The sequence below is a fragment of the Hippichthys cyanospilos genome, chromosome 22 (genome assembly GCF_059441005.1).
Source record: "Hippichthys cyanospilos isolate Australia breed blue-spotted pipefish chromosome 22, RoL_Hcya_1.0, whole genome shotgun sequence".
In the NCBI taxonomy this organism is placed as follows: domain Eukaryota; kingdom Metazoa; phylum Chordata; class Actinopteri; order Syngnathiformes; family Syngnathidae; genus Hippichthys; species Hippichthys cyanospilos.
Genome location: NC_142390.1, coordinates 6,350,001 through 6,370,765, shown reverse-complemented (window position 1 = coordinate 6,370,765; position 20,765 = coordinate 6,350,001). Strand labels below are relative to the sequence as shown.

At 42.5% G+C, this 20,765-nt stretch overlaps 2 protein-coding genes across 3 annotated transcripts in view; one reads left to right on the top strand and one right to left on the bottom strand.

Moving 5' to 3' along the window:
* tafa5a (TAFA chemokine like family member 5a) overlaps positions 1 to 20,765 on the bottom strand; it is a 146,866-nt gene that overhangs the window by 28,310 nt on the left and 97,791 nt on the right. The window lies entirely within an intron of this gene.
* On the top strand, positions 8,960 to 16,014 carry LOC148405658 (uncharacterized). The gene has a single exon (XM_088406281.1). It carries the CDS (start codon positions 9,864 to 9,866, stop codon positions 10,992 to 10,994), a length of 1,131 nt encoding a protein of 376 aa, XP_088262407.1. The 5' UTR covers positions 8,960 to 9,863; the 3' UTR covers positions 10,995 to 16,014.

Sequence of the window (20,765 nt, the reverse complement as noted above, 5' to 3'; positions counted from 1 at the left end):
TGATTGAAAATTCCCAGTAGGAGTTTTTCCAGCAAAAATGTTAGTAAAAACAAAGAAATTTCCAAGTTTCTGTAATTGGCCATGAAAAGCAGAAGAAACTCATTGTTACACCTGCCGACCGGAATTGAAACCGCAACACGTTTTCAAAACGCATAAAGGTAAACTACGCAACCCACTGCCGCACTGACGTCTAAGCGGTCGACGCCCACGGGAATATAAAAAAGCCTTTAGCTTTCTTCACCTCTCCATCCAACTAATCCGCCTTAAATTATGCATAACCTTTACTTGGCAGAGTCCCGTCCACCAATAAATCTGTTTATTCCCTCTTTCCCCCCTTATAAATTGTGCTAAACAAATTCCAATTAAGTGAAACGGTAATACGGCGTGAATAGTAATTTGCCCGCCAACAGTCCCCAAAGAGGGTAAGACCGCAATCATGGGCCTTAATGTCGAAGGCGGCTTATGGCAGCTTTTGCTCAAATATGTTTAGCGCCTGTTATCAGGTCAGCGGCGCCTGTGGTTTGTGTACCGCCGCAGCAGCGAATACAATAGTTAGCCGCGCAAACGCTCGGGCTCCTTCGGTATTGCGCAAGCGTCCTCCCTATCGATTTCCAGCTTTGACTTTTCGGCTCCACAATATCTCTCAGCGTTCGCGTGGCATTTCCAAGGGAATTGCACTTTCTCTTTGAGAAAGGACGTCTCCTATCGGGGATGAATGATAGCGGAGGCAAGAACCGAATCGCCCAATCTGGACCCGGACAGAGTAGTCCCGGAACCCGTGTGACCGAGAGCCCCTTAGCGACAATAAATGAGGCCAACCTTTGCCAGTTATGTATTTAGAGTAATGCCCGGCCGAGCGCCGAATCCATCCTTTGCTTCCCTCGTCTGAACCTTTACCTCCTTTCTGTCCTTCGCCTCCAACGCACAGTCCCCCCGGTCCGCCGTCCTCCTCGGCCGCCGTACCAGGAAGCGATCTATTTCACACTCCTCCGCAACTCCTCCGCACTCTTCGCCAGCAAAGTGCAGCGTAACCCATCAAAATCTGCCTGTGTGATTGATTTTTATGGTCTTTAGACGGGGGGGAAAAAAAAATCAAAAGCTCAAGAAACTCAATGCCAAAACTTTCCCACTTATGCTTTTGATGCATTGGACGGGAGTAAAATTGCACAGTGTTTGTTTGGTCCACGGGGGGGAAGGTAGAATACATCGCATCCAGTAATATGGCCAAAAAACGTCAATGGAATATGAATATCATTTGCAGTCATTCAGAATTCATTTCCTCTCTTATGTAATGCCATGACAGAAACAGTGCGTTGTTCTTTTCAAATTAAGAGCAAATTAATTGGAAGGCAACTTTCTTTTTTTTCGCCTTTTCAGTGGACAGCTGTTTTTACTGGCTGTGATCTGAAAATAGATCAAGGCTTAGGTAGCGACCAATCGTAGCTCACCTGTTGGTCATGTGACGTCAAAAAGCGAACAGTAATCGATCGAGTCTTAAGCACATGTGGTGTTCCACATCCCAAAGACGGAATTTCACGTTTTAAGGTATCCCAGGTAGTCTTTTATGTGTTTTTGGGAATATTTTGGATATTGTCACTATTTTCCCAAAATTTCCTGTAAATGTGTGTGTGTGTTTTGCGAGTGTGTAAGCAAGCGTGGCTGAGGGTTGCGGAGGCTGACATTTCAAAGGATCAGCAAGGATCAATAGCAAAGGTCAGGAAAACAAGAACCTTTGGCTCGTTGCGACGCACGGTACAGGAGATTCGCCCACGGTTCTCCTTGGTCGGCGAGGTTTTAAAACCGGCAGGAAGTGGGGGGAAGTTTTAGTTGGGGGGGGGGGGGGGGGGGGGCACTTAGAGGTCCATCATGTGCACTGAAGGGCCGCAATCCGAACTCTGGATTGTAAACAACAAAATCGATAGCTCATTTGTCATTAACGTTGGAAGGAAGCAGCTTTTTTTTTTTTTCTTCTTCTCTCTCTTTTATTTTGGCGGGAGAGATGCACTTTTCCCAATCCAAATGAACCAATCATTCAACTTTCTCCCACGGGGGGGTTCCCTATCGCTCAGAAAGGTGTGCAAAAGTTTTGCTTTTTCAAACTCCTTGCTTTTCTCCTCTTGGAATCAGCGACTCTCGCAAAAAAAAAAAATTGAGCCTCGTAAGATGGATGACATTTTGCCAAATTACACTAAGCCCCTCCCATTTTAAATCCCCATCTAAAAAACAACTTTATTTTTATAATTCGGTTTTATTATGGAAGTGGTATTTTGACATTTCTATATTCAAAAGCAGGACAGCATCAAACTAAAATTCAGTTACTTGTTTGGTACATAAGGGGAAAAAAAATGGACAAAAATGCTTTTTTGTTTCTTTTTATAAAAGCAAAGTAGCAAAGGTTTTGTTTTAATGTAAATATTACAAAGATTAAAAATGCAAAAGTAGATTTATTGGTAACAGGCTGAAAATTCAAAAAAACGGGCAATTTTGAAATACGTTCCAAAACGATTCATCGATGATCAAAAACGTTTTTTGGACATTATGATCATTATATCATCATTTAACAAGTTGTCCATTCATTTGTTTTTTTTAATCATTGCTGCTCAACTGCACAACTTTGAAAAATAAATAAATAAAAAAATATGAATATTTGACATTTTAAAAAAAAAAGAATTGAGGTGGTGGAATTTTTTTTTTTTTTTTTACAAAATAACGTTAGTAATGTTAATAGTAATAACGTTAATAGTTTTGAGCAAAAAAAACCAATATATATATATATATATATATATATATATATATATATATATATATATATATATATATATATATAAAACAATATATATATATATAATATATATATATATATATATATATATATATTGTTTTTTTTTTTTTTCGATTCCTTTTGGAGAAATGAAAATATTTCTGGAAAAAATGTTAAATGATGTCAAAAAATGCTGATTTCTATGTAATTGAAGAAGAAATTTTGAAAGGCACTCTCTGCCAAAGTGGATGTTTGTCGTCTATATTCGTCATTGGCAGTGAATGAGTTAAACATTTCTCCTCTAGTATTTTAAGACTTTGAAATTAAGTCCATATTTCATTTTCAAAAATGTTTTTCGATCAATTGATTAGATTCAAGAGTTTTCTTGTCATAAATCAACAAAATGAAATCCTTTGCTCACCAAGCACACAATCGAGCAAATAATAAAGTAGACAATAGTAGGCAATAAAAACAGTAATAGCGCAATAAAGGCAGTGATAATGAGGCACTAATACAAGAACAGACTCACATTCTGAAGATTTTATGGAGGAGTTATCCATTAACTGATCTAATTTGTCAAAAAATTAGTCAAAAAAATTGTTTAAATGTCAAGAAATTGGACACTTTTACCCTAAAACATTCAATTGTAAAAAAAAAGGTGTTTTGATTATCAACCATATGCTGTTTTATGTTCAAGACTGACAGCAAACTGGCAAAAAAACACAAAGTTATTGGCGGACACTGTAAACAAAAATAATAAGGTTCCCGCGCTGTAATTTACTGTCTCACGTTTTCGATTTCTCCGCCTGGCTGTCAGCAAGCGCTTTTTCTTTTCTTTTCTTTTCTTTTCTTCTGTCCCCCAAACGGCTTTTTTTTGGACACATCTGTAACGGGCGGGGTGCGGAGCGGGAAGGCGGGTGCACAACACCTTGCGCGGTTCTGCACTGATGGTGTTTTGTGTTTAAGTGGAGAAAGGCCCCAATGTTTCTGCCACATGGCCGCTGATGCTGAACGGCGCTGGCAGGTGCATTATACCTCGTGCCGCCGCGTCCCAGGACAAATTTAAAGGGAGCCCGAAAACTCGGCGCCGGGGGAGAATGTCGGTACGCGGGAGGGTTGGCCCATTTTCTTCCATTTTATTTTTTTTGTGTGTGTCTTCCATCTTTCCTATCCGCTCTCCTGAACTTTTATTACACGCAAATCCCGTACGCGCACCAATTGCCGTTCCGCTCTCGTCGTGAATGACAACTAATCAACTGACGGCGACCGAAGCTCAGGATTTTCAAAGCGAGTAGTTGATTTTTTTTTATTGCCTACTTTATTATTGTGTGGAATGTAAGTCTGCTCAGGGGAAGTCAATAGAAGAAGAATTTCTTTGTGTAGTGTTACTATGCATGTGCCAATAAAGTAAAAGTAAACTGTACTACAAGAAAGTACACTTTTTTAAATAAAATTGGAAAATTGTTTTTTTTTGTCCAGTCCATTTAGGAGTAATAAAACAATAAATAAAACAATAAAGAAAAATAGAGACAATAAGTGTTAGTCGTAAATGAAAATCCATCTAGATCAATGATTTCCAATCTATGGCCTGGGGGTCATTTGTGGCCCTCCATCTACATTTTCACAACACGCAGCACATGCTAAAAATGCATTTTGACATTGCCCCTATATAAAAAAAAAAAAAAAATCAATAAAAATGTTTGATGGTAGACACAGAAGAAAAAAAACATCCCCCAAATCCTGGTATGCATCGTCATCTTGAACAAAATACCTTAACATCACGGATTTTTTTTTTTTTATTCACTAAAACTAGTACAGATTTGTTTGTACAGTATGTGTATGTAAAAAAAAAAAAAAAAAAATATATATATATATATATATATATATATATATATATATATATATATATATGTGTGTGTGTGTGTACATATATAAAAAAAAATATATATATGTGTACATATATATATGTGTACATATATATATGTGTACATATATATATATGTGTACATATATATATGTGTACATATATATATGTGTACATATATATATATGTGCATATATATATATATATAAGTAAAAAAAAAAAAAATATATATATATATATATATATATATATATATATTTATTTATATATATATATATATATATATATATATATATATATATATATATATATTTATTTACTAATTGAAAAATAAACATCGCAAATCGTTCAATACCAAAGATGTATGTGTAAATATATATATATATATATATATATATATATATATATATATATATATATATATATATAAACAACAAAACAGTGTTACAGAAACGCTACTTGAAAGTATTTCAAATGTAGAGCTAACAGGTTAAGCTTATTTATTAAAAAATACAGCTTCTTGTTTTTTTTAAATAAAAGATAGTTTTAGTTCAAACAAAATAGGCTATGTCGAAAAACTTCAAAGGCATTTTGGTTGGTCATTAGTTTTCGTCGTTGGTCTCCTGTTTTTTTTCCTTTTTTTATTTAGAGAAGGGAATGCGAAAAATAGCATTACTCCGCAAGAATAATAATACACATTTGTGTATAATGTACATCATTTCAATTGAAAACATAAAGAGCGGCACAAGTAGAGTTGATGTTTTTATAGCCGAGATGAATTGCAGCGAGAGTGCAAGATAAGCAGCCACTCCGAGCGAATCATCCAAACAAAAGGACTTTGAGTGGGGAAGTGCTTTTTTTTTTTTTTCTTTTTTCGGGGACACTCATCACCACAGTGCAGGACCAACAGCCCGAAATGAAAGACGAGAGTTTCCGGATCAAACGGCGTTGATCTTGAAAACAACAGCGTCCGACGATAGACGGGCAAACTTGCGTCCCCGTTGGCCGTCAATACAAGTCAGGCCTCTGGCGGCGTAAGCGCCCGTTTTGACTTTGTCCCTTCTCGGGAGATGATGCCGTCTCCCGCGGGACTTGCGCTCTTTATGCACATATCACAAAAATGGACTCACACACACACTTAGGACACCTGAATGTGTGTGACTTTCTACCACATTTTTTTTTTGGATCCATGCAGTATCATGGAACTGTTTATTTAAATAAACCTTCACATTATAATATTTAGTCTTATTCTCTATTTTTTGAATTCCCCCACTGGCTCGTACCCATGTATAATATTTCAACACCATGACAATAATGATAAAAAAAAAAATCTTTTTTGGTTTTCTGATGCAGACGAATAGTCACCAGCATGTTAAACAGTAGCAGTGTAGCGCCAGCTATTGACGAAAAGGACTTACTTGATGTTTTGCCTTAAGTATCTGGGCTTGGTATCGGCAGCCTCCACAATTACTCAATATGTTAAAATATGGTGATATTGGTCCAACTACCTTATTTCAACTACCTGTATCTTATCTGTTGCCCCCCCCGCACACCTTGTAGCCCTCCATGATGGTTTGCACCACTATTTGATTTAAATAAATCGCTTCATTAAAATAAACGATACTTGGTAGATACCTTAAAAAATAACCTTTGAACTACATTATTGGAAAAAAATCTTTTTACAGTCAAAATAAACGCTTGATTTGTGCTAGCTTAAAGCTATTACAAAAAAAAAAGACATCACTTGACCCTTTATCTTAATGGCAGAAAATTGCCCCTTTTTCATGCTTTTTACTGGTTTTTATTGCCTACTTTATTATTTGCTCTATTGTGTGGAATGCAAGTCTGCTCGGGAAGTGAAAAAAATTAGAATTTCATTCGGTCGCGTTACTACTGAAGGAAATTCATATTTTTCAAATTCAATTTATCAATAAAATAGTATGTACATGGAACTGTATTATTCTAATAAAGATTGAGACGATGTAATGTCAGTATAAAGCAGATGTGGTCCTGGCCCAGGGGAGGTGGGGACAGGTCGGCACCTCCAAAAGGAACAGATGGCATCCCCCGACCACACCAGGAACAAAAGGCTAGGTGTGGCCTTCAAGAGAAGATATCAGTCAGGGTTTTATGGTGCTCAGACTTCCTCCCGCTTCAAAGAATGGCCGGCAGAACAAAGACTTTTGAAGACACCATCCCCACGCAAACAGACCCCCACGCACGCACGCACACACACACGCACACACCGACAGACACGCACGCACGTGCACGCACACACACACACACCGACAGGCACGCACGCACGTGCACGCACACACACACACACACCGACAGGCACGCACGCACGGGCACGCACATACACACACACTTGCAATCCACAGTGGGACTAGATGACCCGGAAGGGTATAAGAACTGAATGTTGAATGTGAAACGTTGCCATTTTCTGCTCGGACCCGCGGCAGGACTGGCCCGAGGCCTCGTGTACTTTCCCACTCTGTCTGGATTAAATCGATTGTTTCACTATGTTGTGGTATGGGCGATCTTTCAACAAAAACGAACACGCTAGGAACTAGTTTAAGGCAGGAAGCTTTTTCTAGATTCCTTCAGTTGGTGACCCCGACGTGATTCTTGGAAGATCAGGTTGAAAGGACAGAGGAGTGGGCGGAGATTTTGCCGGACTTTGGTCTCCCTGGTGCACCAAAAAGAAAGGTAAGCAGAAACCTGTTGTATATCCGAATTCTGCTGGATTGAGTATTCTAAATTTTGGGAGACTGAAGATATGGTGATATCTCTGTAAGTACGATTTTTGCTTTTGTGTTTATTTTAAGCGTTAATTCGACCGTGGTAGTCGGAGTCCACGGAGCGGTATTGGGTTGAGCAAAGAGGCTCGTGTCCCGTCGTAGCTGACGCAGCCCCGGACGCGGGGGGGCATTGTAACGTTTCCGTATACGTTGGGGATTTGGGACCCTCAAAAACGGCTAGGGACTTTACTGTGTGTACAGTAATTTTGTTTTTTGTGTTAATTTTAAGCATCAATCCGACCGTGGCAGTCAGAGCCCACGGATCGGCGGGAAATTGATCGCGAGTTTTGTTTTTGTGTTTATTTTAAGCATCAATCCGACCGTGGCAGTCAGAGCCCACGGATCGGCGGGAAATTGATCGCGAGTTTTGTTTTTGTGTTTATTTTAAGCATCAATCCGACCGTGGTAGTCAGAGCCCACGGATCGGCGGGAAATTGATCGCGAGTTTTGTTTTTGTGTTTATTTTAAGCATCAATCCGACCGTGGTAGTCAGAGCCCACGGATCGGCGGGAAATTGATCGCGAGTTTTGTTTTTGTGTTAATTTTAAGCATCAATCCGACCGTGGCCGTCAGAGCCCACGGATCGGGGGGAAATTGATCGCGAGTTTTGTTTTTGTGTTAATTTTAAGCATCAATCCGACCGTGGCAGTCAGAGCCCACGGATCGGTGGGAAATTGATCGCGAGTTTTGTTTTTGTGTTTATTTTAAGCATCAATCCGACCGTGGTAGTCAGAGCCCACGGATCGGCGGGAAATTGATCGCGAGTTTTGTTTTTGTGTTTATTTTAAGCATCAATCCGACCGTGGTAGTCAGAGCCCACGGATCGGCGGGAAATTGATCGCGAGTTTTGTTTTTGTGTTAATTTTAAGCATCAATCCGACCGTGGCCGTCAGAGCCCACGGATCGGGGGGAAATTGATCGCGAGTTTTGTTTTTGTGTTAATTTTAAGCATCAATCCGACCGTGGCAGTCAGAGCCCACGGATCGGCGGGAAATTGATCGCGAGTTTTGTTTTTGTGTTTATTTTAAGCATCAATCCGACCGTGGTAGTCAGAGCCCACGGATCGGTGGGAAATTGATCGCGAGTTTTGTTTTTGTGTTTATTTTAAGCATCAATCCGACCGTGGTAGTCAGAGCCCACGGATCGGCGGGAAATTGATCGCGAGTTTTGTTTTTGTGTTAATTTTAAGCATCAATCCGACCGTGGCCGTCAGAGCCCACGGATCGGGGGGAAATTGATCGCGAGTTTTGTTTTTGTGTTAATTTTAAGCATCAATCCGACCGTGGCCGTCAGAGCCCACGGATCGGGGGGAAATTGATCGCGAGTTTTGTTTTTGTGTTAATTTTAAGCATCAATCCGACCGTGGTAGTCAGAGCCCACGGATCAGTGGGGAAATTGAGCAAGTGAATTTTTGCTTTTGTGTTCATTTTAAGCGATAATTTAACCGGGTTAGAGGACGCGGATTAGTGTTGAGTTTAGTGGCAAAAGCGCCATTGACGACAATTTCGGGAGATGAGTACGCCGCCAGTGAGTTCGGAGGAGGAATGGGCTGTAGAATGCCGTGAATTTGGTTGTAATAGGCATGGTATACGGTGGCATAAAACCCTGGAGGAATTGTGGAAGGAACTAGAAAGTCAGTTGTTGGCGGGCGTGGAAAAGAAGAGGCATAAAATAAAACAAGCTGAGTGGACAAAAGTGTGGGGGAAATGGAAGGAAGACAATAAAATTAATAGAGATAAATGTACATTTGCTCATGTGGCTAAAGATTTTCAGATGAAAGAAAGGGAAGTAATTGCATTGGGTAAAGATTTGAGGGAGAAGATAGAGGGAAGTGGATGGTTGCAGAAGAGAAGTCTGACTAAGGAAGTATAGGAGTATGATAGGCTGCGGCGACATTTGCATGAAATGTGTTTGATGATGACTGCTGTGGCTGCTGGTCAGGAGGAAAAGAGGGTCACTTTGACCCACCCTTGGGGGTTGCAAAACAGGGCAGGACCGCTGCACCCCCGAGCACACTGAGCCATCCCAAACTGCATCTAATGGTCAAAGAGTAGCTCTGCTAGCCTCAGTTTACGAACTGGGTAAGGAAGGAATTTTTGTAGGGACTGCCAATACTGAAAGGACTGACGGACTAAAACTTGTTGTAGAAGACATTGGCGGGGGAAATCGACAGGAAATTGGGGTGACTGACCAGACGACCCCCCAACCCAAAGACATACAACTGGACAGAGCAGTTAGACAGGCGAACTGTGGACAATGTGCATCCCAAGGTCCAGAGTGGTTGTCCTTAGAGGACAAATGAAGAGCCAGCACGGCAAAAGATCACACGCAGCAGCAGGAGGGTGTAGACACAGACGTTGAGACAGGGGAGGGGGGGAACCCATTGTTTGATTTCACACTCCCCCCTCCAACTGACTTCTCACACCCTGCCCCTTACATGCGACGCGCGCACTCAACAGAGGATGACTGGAGAAGACAAGAAACAAATGACAATAACTGTTTGACCCCTAATTATAAAAAGAGTCAGATCAGACCACAATCTGGATTTCAAACTAGACCATCTGATAGATATACCCGACGAATGAGAAATTACCCCATGATACCAGCCCCTCGTGGGTTAGTTTGTCAAGAAATAACGTTGAAAAATTTAGATTTTTTGCAGAAGAGGCTCCCCGCAGTAATGGGCGGCGCCGAGCCCTGGATCCAAGCTTTCAAGAGGCACACTGATGGTATGAATTTGGCTTGCGGCGACATGGTAAGATTAATCCAGGCATGTTGTTCCTCAATTCACCAATCTGACGAAGTTCTGAGGCGTTCCGGCCTTAATATGGTTGTACCCGATTGGTTGTTTGCTACTTTCACCATGCGACTGTTTGCTGTGCTCCAGGATCTCTTTCCTCCTTCCGCGTCAGCCGCAGCAAAACTTCCAGACTTGAAACCCACCATGGATCCCGCTGCACACCTCAATGCCTGCCAGGCCGCGTTGACAGATAAGACCAGTTCACATTCATCTTGCGACATGCCGCCTTGCGTGATTTGTAGACATGTGCATCTAGACACACTTTCCATGGAGGTCAGGGAGAAGCTTTCTGAAGACCCTGATCTGCTGGACGGTAATGACGGTTATTTTAATCAACATGTGACTCACCACATAAAATTATATTTTCACAGGCAAAACAAATCAGATGAGGGAGTGAAAGGAATGCAGGAACGGCTTCTGAGACTTCAATTAGCACAAGCGCGGAAAAAAGCAAAGGACACAAAGTCCAAAAAGGGGGTGGCAGATCAACGGATGTGGATGGTTGAGGGACGGCCGGCGAGAGGCAGAGGGGCGTGTCGTGGAAGGGGGAACACCAACGGAGGTCAAGGCGGCTCTCGCCAAGCTCCAAATCAAGGCTGCTTCAGGTGTGAAAGTATGGACCATTGGTGGGGACAATGCACGTTTTCTTGGCCAGAACAAAGCCAGCACCAGGGCCCTCCTCCCCCGAGGGGAGACAGAGGAAGACAACCTCCACGAAGCAAGGACTGGGGCAGCGTGGCCCTGCACCCTGGCGACAACAACAACTAAGCAAGCCACACTAGCAGGCGGTCATCAGCCACCTCTCTGCAGCTGAGGACAACTGGGCCAAAGATGGGTTTTGTTGGTCTTCCCACAACTCTACCTGTCTCCACACCACAAAAGGACTTCTTTTGATGGACAAACTCTCACCCACCGTTTGGTGTTGACTGAAAATCAATCACCTATTCATCGCATGTGGAACAAAGACACAAGCAGCCGTCAACATGAACTAAAGGAGGGAGGGAGTGTCCACTTGACGTTCCTGCGGTGAAAACCCTGAATCGACTTGTTCTCCTCCTGCCTCAGCCGACCCTCTCCATCTCACATTGTTGTATGCCTGCAACAATGATTTAATTATAACGAAGCATTTCAAACAATCAAAGGCGATGAGTGGAAATTGACTAGTTACCAAATTTTTGTGGAGAGACGAGGCATTGCGACGTACACATCACTGACAGATAAGTGATCTCCATTGTTCATGATAGGTGAGTCATTCACACCACACATAACTGGCTGTAGGAGCAGGCTGGGAGGCACGTGAACTGGGACCCATGGTGTGGTAATGCCAATTGGCCAGTGATTGAACACAAAGTGAAATTTCCTTGGTAATGTATTCCCAGAGCAATGAATGTTTTTGTATCCAGGTTGACGCTGTGGATCCCGGGTTGCTGGAGCATGTCACACGCTCTCGATTTCGCGGCAGGGAGCTCTCGGACCACGAGGACGCCGCTCCGCTTTTGGACAAGTAGCCGGACTCGTTGTGGTCCGGGGGCCCCGCTGTCATAAGTTTTTGCCACCCCGTTCTTCCGGTACCATTCAAAGTGACACATCATCATTTTGGCGTGCTCCAATGCACATGCAAACCTAAGTCGGCAGGTCGCATTATTAACACGTTAATTACTGTGGGAGGTCGAAGTCTTTGAGTTATCAGACTTCTCCTATAACACTCCCATTCTCCCAATTTTTGAAAGCGGATTGTGTAAATTGCCATATGGCATGTGACCTTCGGAAAATTAACAAAAAGACTGAAAACTCCTTGCATTCTTGTGCCGCTATCAAACATCGCTGTTTGAGCGGGTTGAGCCCGACAATGCAATGGTTCACTGTGATTAAATTGGCTAATGCATTTTCTGGCTGCTACTGGCAGAAGAGTAAAGACAATATTTTGCTATTCGATTTAACGGCTGTACATTACAATACACGCACGTCTCCCAAGGCGGGAGGCTAAGCCCTGTGATTTTCGAAGTAAGTTTTTGCGCGAAGTGCAACAAACGGAAGAGCTACCGGAGGGCGCTATTTGATCCAAAATGTTGACAACTTATTAATTGGTGAGTTGGCTTAAATCCGTTTGACAACTACTCCTTTTTATCTCACTCGACTTGGTGAATTGGGGTTCAAAGTGTCACAGAACAGGTTACAGTGATGCTGACGACAAGTGCTATTGTTGACATGACTGCGTTGAGATGACGACCCGAGACTTAAAAGCCGGACAAGACTTTCGTGGTGTCCTCTCCGAGGGGATAGGGTCTCCTTCACCAACGGCTGTTGCTGGAGGAAAACTTTAGGACCTGCTTGTCAACGCCGCCGGTGTGGAGGCCCCTGACCCGGAGGAACCGACCTCAGACCTCCAGACCGTTTTGACGATCAGCGACTTCCGGCGGTGGAATTAAAGGCCGTGTGGGTAGCCCTTGAATTGGCAGAACGGTAAAAGGTGACAATTTTTTCTGATTTGACTGGTGTTGTTGGTTGCCTGTAAATGGACCTTTCCGCCTGGCAGAGTCAAGTGTTTGTTACAGCTACCAGGGATTTAGTGGCTCACATGGACTTGGTTGGACAATATGAAGGACAGACCAGCAGAGATGGCAGTCAGTGGCACGGGGAAAACCTAATCTACCAACGCAGAGACTAAAGCAGCTGTGAGTGACCAGTCTGAGGTGTCGGGACTTGGCGTTTAAAGAGGTAAAAGTGAGTTGAGTGTGAAGTGGTCACGTATGGAGAACAAATGAGGCTTTGGTTCAGCCCGCCGAGAGGGCCAAGACGTGTGGTGCTGCCACTTGGCGACTGCATGGTTGTGTATTGGACGACACCCATGGAGTGACCCACAAAAGTAATGTGTCCATATTGTCTAGACTCCGTCACTGGTGGCACCCTGATCGGCTCGCTAAAAGTTTTAGTTTAGGAATTAGATATGGTTTGTCATGAAGGAGAAGAATTGTTGTATAAATGAATGGAGTGTATGGAATGTTAGGCAGAGTGAAAAGAATTGTCGTATGAATGAAATGGAGTGTATGGAATGTTAGGCAGAGTGAAAAGAATTGTCGTATGAATGAAATGGGATGTATGGAATGTTAGACTTAGAGTGTGGGCCCCACGACTAAAACAAAATTACATCAAAATGAAACCGGCCGGTGCCCAATATTGTAGTGGACTATACCGACGTTTTGGTCTAAGTCCAGGGCAAAAGGTACCTTTTTAATTATTTTTCAGTTATTGTCGAGACTCTCAGGATCAATCAATCATTCAATTATTGTCAAGGCTTTTTCAGGACCCCAAAGACCTAACCCTGTGCTGAATAGGAGGCGCTGTCTTTGATCAAAGCTCTTATCAATTGGTTCACAGGTTCCCGCGGATCGGTAGATCTAACAGCGGTTCACATTTCAATACAACCCCATTGGCTACGGTTGACGAAATGATGGGCCCCAAACTTAAATTTGGGCCAAGGTGGCATTCACAATCACAGGCCCATGTGGAGCGCATGAATACAACTCAAACAACGCCTCACATATAGGTGCGCTCAGACAGGGCTGAATTGGCTCCAAGCCCTGTCGTTGGCGTTGTTTTCCATCAGACAATCTGTAAATCGCCAGAAAGGGTTCACACCTTTTGGACTCCTGACTGGCCGTCTGGTGCCGGGTCCATCCTTGGGTTTGCTCCGCCCAGACCTGGATCCCTAAAGGGTATAGACCCTACTGGGAGCAACTGTCGTCATGGTCTCTTCTCTTTGCATTGTGCATCTGCCAGTGTGAGAGGGGGGCACATTCGCCGGACCTTCCATTGGTTGGGTCCATTCACAACTAGTGCATGAACCTCTTACGACACAGGTGTCAAAGTCAAGGCCCGGGGGCCAGATCCGGCCCGCCACCTCACTTTTTGTGGCCATTGAAATGCTGATTTGACTTCAGGTTTCTAACTAAAATACCAAAATTGCGAGCTGTCTTTAACTTTTGAAAATTGGGGGGGGGTAGAAGAACAAACATTTTCTTGTTCTCCAAATTTCTTTGGAACAGTTTTTGCCGGCTTCTGATATCAAATCTTGGTGAAGGTGTGATCAACACACTTAAAATGTATTTGAATTCACAGTCATTCCGGCCCTCTGACAGAAACTATCACTACAATGCGGCCCAACATAAAAATTTGTTTGACACCACTGTCTTACGGGGTTCAGCTGGGCTCATTGGGGGACAGGTGGTACCACGTGTCAAAGACATGTCCTGCCCCTTTGAGAATTATTTTTTGTGGGTTATTTTTGTTTTTTGCTGTTTTGTTTTTTAGATGTTCTTCTCTCATTTTCCTTTCACTCTTTATTCTTGATAACTGCTTTCTGGGGTTGTTTATGTATTTTTTGAGGGTGTTCAATTGTTTGTCTAACAATTTAACAAAAGGGGGTACGCTGTCCAGGGATGTTATGGAGTAGTATTTCTGCAATTGAATTAAGTTTATGTAATGTTTTTAGTGCTTCTATCCATTTTGTGCTTGGTGCTTCAACATGAGTGTTTCACAGCCTTCCTAAAGACACTGGTGGTCCTGGCTCCCCCGGAGCTGACGTGCGATTGCTGCCTTTGATGTAGGAGGTAACGCCTGGGGTGCAGCGGACGACCCCACCAATTTAGATGCAATCGGCATCCCCCGCAAGTCCCAACAGTGCTTGCGGCTAGATAACAGCAGGGGTTGAAAGTATATTGGTTTGGGACCACACCCAATGGAATGCAATTGATCAATCTTCAGCATAACCAAATTTAGCCTCTTGTGTAACCAATGTCTGTTAATTTGTAGACTATGTCCAGAGTGGGCAACGACCTCTTCCATTCTGTCATGTCATTGTTTTGGGGCGCATGGAAGGGCTTTGTTGTCACTTTGGGAACCACAGTTTTGATAGTTTTGGGTGAGCTATTGCAGGGCGGTTTTTGTATTGTCTCTTGCTTCAGTCGTTTGTCCCCAGGATCATGCACGTGGCTTTCGGGGACAAGGACCCAATTGGGCAACTACATCTTGTGTCGCTGGATCCTGACCCAATTCAGGTGGAGGCAGCTGGCTGTCCTCCTGGCTATGGCACTGTTGCCATGTGTATATATCCTTTTGGTGTGTGACCTCTAATAATAATTAGAGGTCAATTGGGGGATTGAAGGAAATTCATATTTTTCAAATTCAATTTATCAATAAAATAGTATGTACATGGAACTGTATTATTCTAATAAAGATTGAGACGATGTAATGTCAGTATAAAGCAGATGTGGTCCTGGCCCAGGGGAGGTGGGGACAGGTCGGCACCTCCAAAAGGAACAGATGGCATCCCCCGACCACACCAGGAACAAAAGGCTAGGTGTGGCCTTCAAGAGAAGATATCAGTCAGGGTTTTATGGTGCTCAGACTTCCTCCCGCTTCAAAGAATGGCCGGCAGAACAAAGACTTTTGAAGACACCATCCCCACGCAAACAGACCCCCACGCACGCACGCACACACACACGCACACACCGACAGACACGCACGCACGTGCACGCACACACACACACACCGACAGGCACGCACGCACGTGCACGCACACACACACACACACCGACAGGCACGCACGCACGGGCACGCACATACACACACACTTGCAATCCACAGTGGGACTAGATGACCCGGAAGGGTATAAGAACTGAATGTTGAATGTGAAACGTTGCCATTTTCTGCTCGGACCCGCGGCAGGACTGGCCCGAGGCCTCGTGTACTTTCCCACTCTGTCTGGATTAAATCGATTGTTTCACTATGTTGTGGTATGGGCGATCTTTCAACAAAAACGAACACGCTAGGAACTAGTTTAAGGCAGGAAGCTTTTTCTAGATTCCTTCACTACGAAACGACAACTTGATTTTGTCGGTCATTCTTGAAAACGATTCGTCCCATTTATCCAAAGGAATAGTGGTATCGGCTCGGTGAAGCGCGGTATCGAAAATCCTTCAAGCGGTCGCTTCGAGTAGCTGCGAAAGTCGTCTTTGTTTACGTTTTGCGTCAAAGCAAAATGCAGAAAGGTGTTGACATTTTATTTCCCGATCTTCCTCATAAATACCAAACATTAAGGAGTATAATTAGAGGCGGTGATTGACGAGGCGGGCGTTAGCTCATGCATCCGCCGCAGCTTTGACATTCAAGCTGATAGCGACTGATGTGCGTGTTCCTTGTGTTTATTTGCCACAATTCCCCAGAGAACCTTCACTTTCACTTCACCTCTTCTGCATGAATTATTTCGAGTTGATTTCCAAACACCTGTCAAGTCCTTGGGGAACGGCACAATCTGTACCGCATACAATCCCGAGATCATATGAGAGAAAAACGGAGGGATGGAAAACTGAACGTTCTCCTCAAATTGAACAACCTTTGACCTTTTGAAAGTGTTTATTTTTCCCCGCCTCCTTTCTCCTGACCTCTGGCCTGGCTTTAGCCCGAAGGAGATTTAGCGAAAGACACAATCGCCCGATTGGAGGCTTCCCCCGCTCGTCTTCCGTCTATCAGTCGCGACGTGACTTTTTGACCCCGGGCCGGATCCCATTTCCACCAAACGACTGGAAATGGAGTCGTTGGGCGTTGGACATCGAACACTGTTGAATATCCCCCTGCAAACTGCAGTATTGCACCCTAGTGGCAATAAAAAGCCATAACGGAGTGACATGTTGACACTTCCGAATCCAGTAAATAGCCTAGCTCACCTCTATGAGTTTATTATTAATAGAGAAGGACACAAAGTTAATCTGATGAAGGGAGAGAGGGAGAGGGGGGGGGGGGGGGCATACTGCATTAGAGCACCTGTGATTTATTCGCCCCTCTAGGTGAAGGAGACCCCATTTGTATTCATTTGCCTTTATTTTTATCCCAGGTTCATCTGGCCTTCACGTGCCTGTCGCCGCCATGCTAATATTATTTTGGCCATGTGCGGCTTCATTACAGGATATTATAAAAATTGCCCCCCGCGCGTTTGCCAGGTAGGAGCAGAAGAGGAGGGGTTATTTTATGACGTTGGGCTGATTTGATTCTGCTTTTTTATTTTTATTTTTACGGGCGGATTAAATGTCTCCCTGGGACAGGATGGTGAGAGGTGGGAAAAGTCACGTCTGGTTCCTATTGGACGGGGTGAAACTCAACAGATGGCCTGGCTTTTTTTTTTTTTTTTAAATCGTTATTATTATTATTATTTTATTTTATTTTTTGTGCTTTTTGCAAGACAAACACAACAAGACCACCGAGTTTCTTTTGCGGAGCAATCAGACGGAAGTGGAGGGTGACCGTAGATGTTACATAAAAACATGCCCAAATGGGGTCATAGGAAAACACGAAACGGAAAATCTTGTACTCAATTAAAATTTGCAGCACCTTGATGAATAAAATAAGTCAACGGCTAACTGTAAACGGCTCAAATGCAAAAGTATTTTTCGAAAATGTTAAATACAACTGAACTGTGTTTGCGCATTGATTCTTGCGTACCACTAGAGGGAGCCCATATCCCACAATTTTGAAATTGACTACCTTACCTTACCTGAGTCTCAAGCTTCAAAATTAGCGGTTTTCGAGGTAGATTTTGAACCGCATTTAAAACCTCTGAATCACAAAACCGAGAATGGGGTGGTTGTTTTGGTTTTTGGGTCAAAAAATATTTAAGGAGGGAGCAAACTAGTCAATTTTAGCACATGGAGCTTCCCAAAATAAAGGAAAAAACTTCCCAAAAAACACTACAGAACCGCCAACAAAATGTATTGGCTCAATTTTAAGTGTTCAAATTTTAACCAGTAGGGGGCAGTCAAACAAAAAAAATTGTCCAATATTCTTGTTGAGAAAGAAGAATTTATTTACATTATAGTAGCTAACAGGAAGCTCTACTCTCATTTATTTATGGGATATTATTGAAGCATCATCTGCAAATAAATTTACAAGTGTTTATATAACATTATGGATATGTGATATGTTTTGTGGCTAGTTTGTCGCGTTTATTCTTTTGACGCTTATATTGCAAGAAAAAAAAATATGCTGAGGGTTGTAAAGTTAAATTAGATAGAGCTGTATCTGAATTTTACCCTAAATATGCTATAAGGCTTTTTTACACCCAATGCACTGAGGAGAGTTAGCGGCTGCATACTTTGCTCTGATGCATTGTGTGTTGTGTGTTGTAAGATAAAATAAAGTTTTTGCTCAAAAAGAGACACATGTACAGGTGATATTTCCCAACAGGATGTGAGCATGTTTTTTAATGAACCCTGCGTCGGTCTCTCTCTCTCTCTCTCTCTCTCTCTAGCTCTCTCTCTCTCTCTCTCTCGCTCGTACATTTTTGCTCTCCATCCGTCCTCCGCCTGAGTGCACCCAGCTGCGCAACAATTACAGGTGGGTTCACGGGCGCGCACAATAACCAGACGCATGCATTATTGAAGGAAGTCGCGTCGAGACGGAATTGCCAAGCCGACCAATAAAGGCAAATTACCAAAGACAAAAAACGATAGAGCGCCCAAAAGACAAAATGGCATTGCATTAATGAACAACATCATTTTCCAAAATGGAGGGGGGGGAGCGCAAGGTTGCGTCTATCAAGTAAAGACAGAGAGTGTGTGTCTATGCGGGGAAAAGCGAGGGAGAGATGGAACACAACATTGACTACCTAATTATGCTTTTTATCATTTCAGTCACAATAGAGCGCCTCCTTTTTTTTTGCACTGTGTAGCAGTGCAGCTGTTGCCGCGCTTCTTTAATGACATAGATAAAGAAAAATCACAAGCACGCTTTATTTAGGTCCACGCGCATTACTTGTGCATGCAACGGCCACGCCACCGTGAAAATTAGTCGACGCGAGCCTAATGGTACGTTACAAGGCAATGGGCTAGCGTTTATATCAAATCAAGCAGCAACTCTGACGTAGCACATTAGCGTGTCGTGGGAGATCAGGTGTGGCGAGGCAAATTAGCAATTTTCAATCCGCTGGTCGGGAAATTATTACTCGGTTGCCGCGTTTGTGTATCGTATTTTCAATAACGAACGCTTTCATTCGTTTTTGCTAGGTAGAAGGGAGAATGGTAGCCAAAATGTCAGAAAATTTGCTAATAAATTTGTAAAAAATCGTCAAAATGGCACCATAGCCTCAAAACGTTAAACGTGACCATTTGTTTGCTTGGCGCTTTGCCGCACATGTACATTATTTTTAGCATCTTAAGTCTGTGTTTCTTTGAAACAAGCTAGCTTAGCGGTAAGGGGACAAGTGCCCTTCAGAAATTGGCAGCTGTAACGATCCTGAAATTGCTCAGATCGCTGTTTGGGTGCCAAAACTAAAAATCGTTCAGCCCCAGCATGTTGACGGCAGTTAGCAAACATTTGTTGTGTCAAAATGGGGGTATGAGTACCCCTGGGGGTACTTGAAGGAACTCCAGGGGGTACTCAGATTTTAAATCAAAATGTAAAGTCATAGAACAAATTTCATGTTCAGTTTCATTATTCATGTTCAATTTCATTATTTTAAAAAGCCAGATTCTCAGCCATGCTATGTCATGTGCTCGTTACCTGTCTGACTAATTATTTATTTTCGTGAACAGATCTCTAATATGATCCCAAAAGAGGACAAGTTGAATATTTTCTGTTTATAAATATTTCATTTTGAGAACAGGTCTGACACGTTATGTTGATGATTTTTTTTGTGGGTAAATATTAATTAATATTTAAATTGACTCATTTTTGTGAACAGATCTCTCCTGTAATCCCAAAAGAGGACACTTTAATATTTTCCTGTGGACAAATAATTATTTATAGTTTCATTTTGAAAACAGGTCAGACATTTTGTGTTAATGTTTGTAGACAAATATTTATTGAAAATTAAGTCATTTATTTTTTAACAGATCTATGACCCAAACGAGAAGACTTTATGTTGGGTTTTTGTTTTTTGGACCGAGACAAATGCACTTTGAAAGGTTCTGATGTTTATAAATTCAGTCACTGATGACAAGCTTTAAGTCTTTTTCTTTGTTTTTTTTTTGCACTTGTTAATGGGGTACTTAGCTGAAAACTTTTTTTTCCAATTTTTTTGTGGGTAAATATTTCTTAATTATTAAATTAATTCATTTTTAAATTAAATTGACTCATTTTTGTGAACAGATCTCTCCTGTAATCTAAAAGAGGACACTTTGTTTAATATTTTCCTGTGGACAAACTATTATTTATCATTTCCTTTTCAGAACAGGTCAGATATTTTACGCTGATTAATTTTTGTGGACAAATATTTATTGATAATTAAGTTATTTATTTTTGAACGGATCTCTTCTTTGCATTGACTTCCTCCAATCAAAGGTCAAGAATGGCGCTAGCTAGCATAAGCACCTCAATGCTAACGCTAGTTTAAAATCCAGCCCGTCTCGCTAGATAGCAGATGGACTAGCGTAATCGCATTCCGCAGACTCAACAGACGATTGGCTAGCCTCGTCTCGGCTTCCGTCAACAAGTGGCAATAAAAGTCCATTTGCGGTCCCGCGGGGGCGTCATTGGCCGCGTCACGGG

What these genes read in the sequence shown, in the direction of transcription:
- LOC148405658 (XM_088406281.1), top strand. Translation starts at nt 9,864, where the DNA reads ATGCGACGCGCGCACTCAACAGAGGATGACTGGAGAAGACAAGAAACA.